At 38.4% G+C, this 6,581-nt stretch overlaps 1 protein-coding gene across 1 annotated transcript in view; it reads left to right on the forward strand.

Moving 5' to 3' along the window:
• SEC24D (SEC24 family member D) overlaps nt 1-6,581 on the forward strand; it is a 118,118-nt gene that overhangs the window by 21,585 nt on the left and 89,952 nt on the right. Inside the window, exons 4-6 of the mRNA XM_011977605.1 lie at nt 2,752-2,900; nt 4,457-4,732; nt 5,024-5,154. Of these exons, the coding sequence (XP_011832995.1) occupies nt 2,752-2,900; nt 4,457-4,732; nt 5,024-5,154 (556 nt within the window). The remainder of the gene's footprint in view (nt 1-2,751; nt 2,901-4,456; nt 4,733-5,023; nt 5,155-6,581) is intronic.

Raw genomic sequence — 6,581 nt, forward strand, 5'->3', positions numbered from 1 at the left:
AAAAAAAAAAAAAAAATTAAATTAAACAAATTTGTATATTTAAGATGTTCTTTCATCTCTTTCCTCATTTATGTGAGGGTTTTGTTAGCCATTTAATACTATTCTGTTTATTTTAAAATTGATAATAATTGCTTTTAAAAACCAAATCTATTTAAAACTTCATATTTAAGTTGGTCAGAAAGAAATAATATATTTGTGAATTTCTGAAACCTAACTCCTGGGCTATATGTTAGGCACTGAATGATAAGTAGGCATTTATGGGTTGAAAGTAATAACTGATGGTTATACAGTCTCTCATTCATTCTCTATTTTAAATCCTTAAATCCTTAACTTTTGTTAAGTTAAAAAAAATACTTGAAGCTGCTTATGTTATAACTCCTGTTTGAAATATATTTTGTCCTACCTGTATTGTAAAAACAAAAAATGATTCACGGAATTGTATATTTAAAAGTATTGACATTTATGAAACACCTTTGACATTGTTTTGGGGGGCTTTTTTCTCCATATAAATGCAGCATCCCCAGTTTCTGCTTATCAAATCCAAAGTGTGTAACCGTACCTCACTGCATCCATGAATATATTCTGTAGTACATGTGTATTCTGCCTGTGTGTAATTACTTCATTTATTCCCTATGACAAAGTTTTTTGGCTATTGGTTTGTTTTGAGACGGAGTCTCGCTATGTCGCCCAGGCTGGAGTGCAGCGATGTGATCTTGGCTCACTGCAAGCTCCACCTCCGGGGTTCACACCATTCTCCTGCCTCAGCCTCCCGAGCACCTGGTGTTACAGGCACCCGCCACCACGCCCGGCTAATTTTTTGTATTTTTAGTAGAGATGGGGTTCCACCGTGTTAGCCAGAATGATCTCGATCTCCTGACCTCGTGATCCGCCTGCCTCAGCCTCCCAAAGTGCTGGGATTACAAGTGTGAGCCACCGCGCCTGGCGGACAAAGTTTTTTTAAAAGATGACAAAGTATTATTTCTTAAAAAGAAGAAATGTTTTCATCTTAGGAAACAATGGATTTACAAAACAGACCTTTAATATAATTCTTGAAATCATTTTTTTAGTGATCACAACATATTTTAAATGTGTCATGTGAGACTAGAATTAGATTTTTTGTGCTTGTGTGTCACCAGTGTCATTAATTGATTAGAGATATAAGGAAAACTTTTACTGTGAAAAGTTAATGTTTGTATTTTCTATCTTTTATTCATTTTCTTCCAAAAAGTATTTAAGTCAAATGGTGCTTAGTCTAACTGTGTTGGGGTTTTTGGAAAATTTGACAGGAGAGAAATTGGATAGTTTTGTTTAACAATATTTTTGGGTTACAGTGTTATTCATTGAATCATTTCTAGATAATTTTCTTCTATAGGATAGCTTGTACTTGTGGGTACAATGGAAAGAGCATTTTCTTTCTTTCTTTTTTTTTCTTGCAACATGTATTTTATTAGGCAGGCTTTTCTGCATCATTACAGAAGAGTCCTAAATTATAAAGTCAATTCCGGCTTCCTATAAAACATAGACTGCAGAAATAAGCTGTTCAGAGGTATGAGTGGAAAAGAGCGTTTTCATCACTCACCTATTTATCTCAAAGTGTGAGATATTATTCTGCAAATATGCTAAATGTCGTTCACTCAGAGTAATGGTTGGAAGGTTAATTTTCTGTTTTGTTTGTAATAATCAATTTAAACATATGGAGAAAAATGACAACATAAAATTAGTGTGATGCTTTGAAAAGTGCACTCACTGAAGACCTGGAAGAACGCTGGTCCTAGTGTTGTCACAAATAAATTGTGAGACTTTAGGCAAGCAGTGGCTTCCCTCAGGCTCTGCTCCTAAGCTCTCAATGGCAGTAGGAGGCAGAAGGCAAGACATGGGCCATGGGGAAATAGTTTCCAGTTTACAGAGAAATCGAAAGCAGAGTATACCATTTGGGAAAATTCAATTTTATTTAAAATTCATAAGAATTTATAATGTGACTCTCAGGCAGGCTTTAATCTCATTTGGCAGATTAACCATGCTAGGTACACTGTCCAGATAGTGGCCATTGTTTAATGCAGAACAAGAAAAAAATAAATGTCTAATAAGTTCAAGCTAAATCAAAGGTAAAGAGCATGATGTACTTTTTAGATTTTTTTTTTTTCTCTTTGGGACAGGGTCTGGCTCTGTTGCCAGGCTAGAGTGCAGTGGCGCAGTCTCAGCTCACTGTAGCCTTGACCTCCTGAGCTCAAGTGATCCTCTTACTTCAACTGTCCAAGTAGTGCCACCACTCCTCGTTAACTTTTTATTTTATTTTGTTTTATTTTTCGTAGAGACAGGGTCTCACTATGTTGCCCAGGCTGGTCTTGAATTCCTGGGCTCAAGTTGTCCTCCCACCTCAGCCTCCCAAAGTGCTAGGATTATAGGCATGAGCCACTGCTTCTGGCTGTATTGTTTTCTTGATTTTCGTTCTACTGATGGTTAACTTTAGTATAGATAAGGCTCTGGTGGGCTCAGTTTCCCAAACTGATTTCCAGAACTGGTTTTATGCGAAGGATTTTTTTTTCTATCTCGGTATGTTCAGCATGTGAGCATAAATATAAGATGATGCTACATGATCATATTGAGCTCATGTCAAGCTTAATTAAAGATTTAGTGTATAATATCAGTCATTTTCCTAGGCCCACTAGACAGGCTTATTTAATTACATTGTTGTATGTCATTTGCTTGAGATGCTGTGATACTGTTTAACATCCTGTTTTCCTTGCTCAGATTTCCAGGCCCTCCACCTGTCAACAATGTGGCATCCTCATATGCACCATACCAACCCTCTGCACAATCATCTTACCCAAGTCCTATGTCCACTTCATCTGTCACCCAGCTGGGCAGCCAGCTCAGTGCTATGCAAATCAACAGCTATGGTAATAGTTTTATTGTTAGTGTTTATTGACTGCCTTGTGTCCTGGTTATTTTTAATGAGAGAGGTTTTCTTCATTTTTAAAATAGATGTAACTAGGGCATACTGTGTTGAAGTAGTATTTGGACATTTTAATAATAAAGCATCTATCTTATGTAGGGCTATAGTTAATTGTTTTCTTGATCATGCTGCCACTTATTTCAAGGTAATTGAAGGACCCTCAGAATACCTTCCATTCAATGATTGAACAATAAAAAAAGACAAAAAATCCTGACTTAACAAATAAGCATTAGAACAGTGAAATTATTTTAAGAAATAAAATAAGGATAATTTAAACCTTGTATTGTTTGTGATGGGGCCCCCAAATCAGAAATATAGTACTCATTGTTTCACAGTGCATTTTAATTATGTGTTTAGATCATGGAAAGAATGGAAGCTCAGATGTTGTGAGGCAGAAAAGAGAAGAATAAGAGAGGAAAGAGTCACAGTACTGAGATTTACATCAACAGAAATGCTGTATATCCTATGAGTCGTGGAAAGCTCCACTGTAATGACAGCACAGTTGGCCATTTATCTAGATGAAGAATATTTTCATGTTACTTAAAATTAGTTTTCTGAAGTGTGATTAAAACCCCTCTATTTTCTGTCTTTTACTCATTTCAAAATGGGTAAGTCTCCAAAGAAGCAACCCAGTTTCCCATAATCAGAGAAAGGAAACATAATCTGGTTTTACAGCTGTTTCCAATATGATTGGCGAGCATGTTGGTGGCCCTTCTCTTCTCTCTGGTTATTTCTACCTAATTCTGAAATTTGTTTGGTCAAGTCACGCACAGGATGCAAATAATTTATTGAATGTGCAATTTACCTGAGTAATGCTTGTTATGTAATAGAATTTTTATATGATTTTCTAGATTTTTGTACCAGATACAAATTCTTTAATTAATGCGTATATCATGTAATTACACAACTGAGTTAAAATTTATCCTATGAATTCCCTCACTTAAATTATAAATGTTGCTTTTACCTTTTAAAAATTTTCCAGACCAGGCATGGTGGCTCACACCTATAATCCCAGCACTTCAGGAGGCCAAGGAGGAAGTACTGCTTGAGCCCAGGAGTTCGAGACCAGCCTGAGCAACATCATGAGACCCCATCTCCACACACACACACACACACACACACAAAAAAAAAAGAAAATGAACTTGGCATGGTGGTGTGTGCCTGTAGTCTTAGCTACTTGGGAGGCTGAGGTGGGAGGATCACTGGAGCCCTGGATGTTGAGGCTACAGTGATCCATTACCTTGCCATTGCATTGCAGCCTCAGTGACAGAGCAAGACCCTGTCCTAAAAAAAAATCCCAGTTGTGTAAAATAGTATTTGTTCTGTTTTCTGAATGAAGATTTCAATTTGTGGCAAAAAAAAAAAAAAACCCAAACATGTATTTCTAAGGGTGTCCTCTGCTTTATGTCAGGAAAACAAGCATCTCTGTCATGTACTTTGCAGAAGTCAGAGAGTTGAGAAATGTGGTATTTAAGTGGGCTGGTCTTCTTTCTCACGCAGGTTCAGGCATGGCTCCTCCAAGCCAGGGACCCCCTGGCCCTCTGTCAGCCACATCATTGCAGACTCCTCCACGACCTCCACAGCCGTCCATTTTGCAACCTGGATCTCAAGTTCTTCCACCACCACCCACCACACTCAATGGTCCTGGTGCCTCACCTTTGCTTCCACCAATGTACAGGCCAGACGGGCTCTCTGGGCCTCCTCCTCCAAATTCTCAGTACCAGCCCCCACCTCTTCCAGGCCAGACCCTGGGTGCTGGATATCCTCCACAGCAGGGTAAGGTAGACAGGGTGCAGGGAAATGCTTTGGGTTACCCGGGGGAACCCTTAACTGAAAATCAGCTTTGTTCCTATGTTACTAGGTATTTATCACTTACTTTTAAGAAATGGTAGTGTTTGAAGAGTTTTGGCAAGAGCAAAGAAATGGGGAACCACATTCACACTTGACTCCTTGCCTTTTTTAATAAGATGAAAAATACAACATGCTTGACTGAATAGCATAATATCGTCACAAGTCTTACATGCTAGATTTGGGATGATAGTCATTTCTCTTTAAATTTTTTCCAAGCAGCCAACTCTGGCCCCCAGATGGCAGGCGCACAACTCTCTTACCCAGGAGGCTTCCCTGGAGGTCCTGCACAGCTGGCTGGTCCGCCACAGCCCCAGAAGAAGCTGGATCCTGATTCTATCCCTAGCCCAGTAAGTGCTCTACTCACTCTCAGAGTCTCACTCACAAAGGAAGCATTCATTTTTCTCAGCAACTCGTCAGTTTGTTAGCATTTATCCTGTTCATTATCTTAGAAGTTAGGAGATACTCATCACATAGAGGGAAGGCTTCCTTCCTTATATGTGTGTATGGGGGGAGGTATGCTAGGGTTATGGGCATACTAAAGGTCTCCATGAAAGAGCAGACTATGTTGGCTTTTTTTTTTTTTTGGTGTCGTATAAACTGGGCTGTGTCTATAATGTTTACGTTGACATATTTTGCCAGTATCTATTGCTATGTAATGAGTAATTAATAGACTATATCCTATAGAAACATGCTATTTTAGATAACTAAAGGATCCTTTTCAATAAGAGAAACCCATAGAGACTGAAAGTATATTTTACATCTTGCACATTAAAAAAACAAAATTTGTTTATATAAAGTTAGAACTAAACTCTTCACTCAAGTGATTTTTTTTGTAGGGTTACTCTTGAATAATTTTATCAGTCAAGCTTTACAAGGCTATTCTGCATAGCAAACAATCCCCAACTTTGCTTACAAGTGCAAAGATGTATTATTCACTCAGCTTACATGTAGGCTGCAGCAACTGCAGATTGGCTTTAGGCTCTGCTTCATCCGTCCTTATCATTCCAGAATCCAGAGTGAAGAGGCATCCACTGCTGAGGACATGCTATTTTCTGGCAGAGGGAGGAAACAGCTGGCCAAAATGTACAACAGCTCTTAAAGCTTCCACTCATGTGTGGCATGTGTTATAACCACTCATGTGCCCTTGGCTGAAGCAAATCATAAAACAAAGCCCAATGTCAATGGGGCAGGGAAGCTGCCAATTTTATGGTATTGGGATGTAAAATCCTTTTGGAATAATAATGAAATCGGCTACAGTTAGTTTTGTGTCTTTGAATAGGTTCTGTAAACATAAGTAGAAAAAGTTAGAAATAAACTAAGGAGCACAAAAGCTACCATATTAGCTAACTTTTGCTGTGTAACAAACTGCTACAAAACAGTAGCTTAGCACTATTATTTAATTAATTAATTAATTTGTTATTATACTTTAAGTTCTAGGGTACATGTATACAACGTGCAGGTTTGTTATATATGTATATATGTGCCATGTTGGTGTGCTGCACCCATTAACTTGTCATTTGCATTAGGTATATCTCCTAATGGTATCCCTCTCCCCTCCCACAACCCCACAACAGGCCCTGGTGTGTGATGTTCCTCTTCCTGTGTCCAAGTGTTCTCATTGTTCAATTCCTACCTATGAGTGAGAACATGTGGTGTTTGGTTTTCTGTTCTTGCAATAGTTTGCTGAGAATGATGGTTTCCAGCTGCATCCATGTCCCTACAAAGGACAGGAACTCATCCTTTTTTATGGCTGCATAGTATTCCATGGTGTATA

The sequence above is a fragment of the Mandrillus leucophaeus genome, unplaced genomic scaffold, assembly GCF_000951045.1.
Source record: "Mandrillus leucophaeus isolate KB7577 unplaced genomic scaffold, Mleu.le_1.0 Scaffold181, whole genome shotgun sequence".
Lineage (NCBI taxonomy): Eukaryota > Metazoa > Chordata > Mammalia > Primates > Cercopithecidae > Mandrillus > Mandrillus leucophaeus.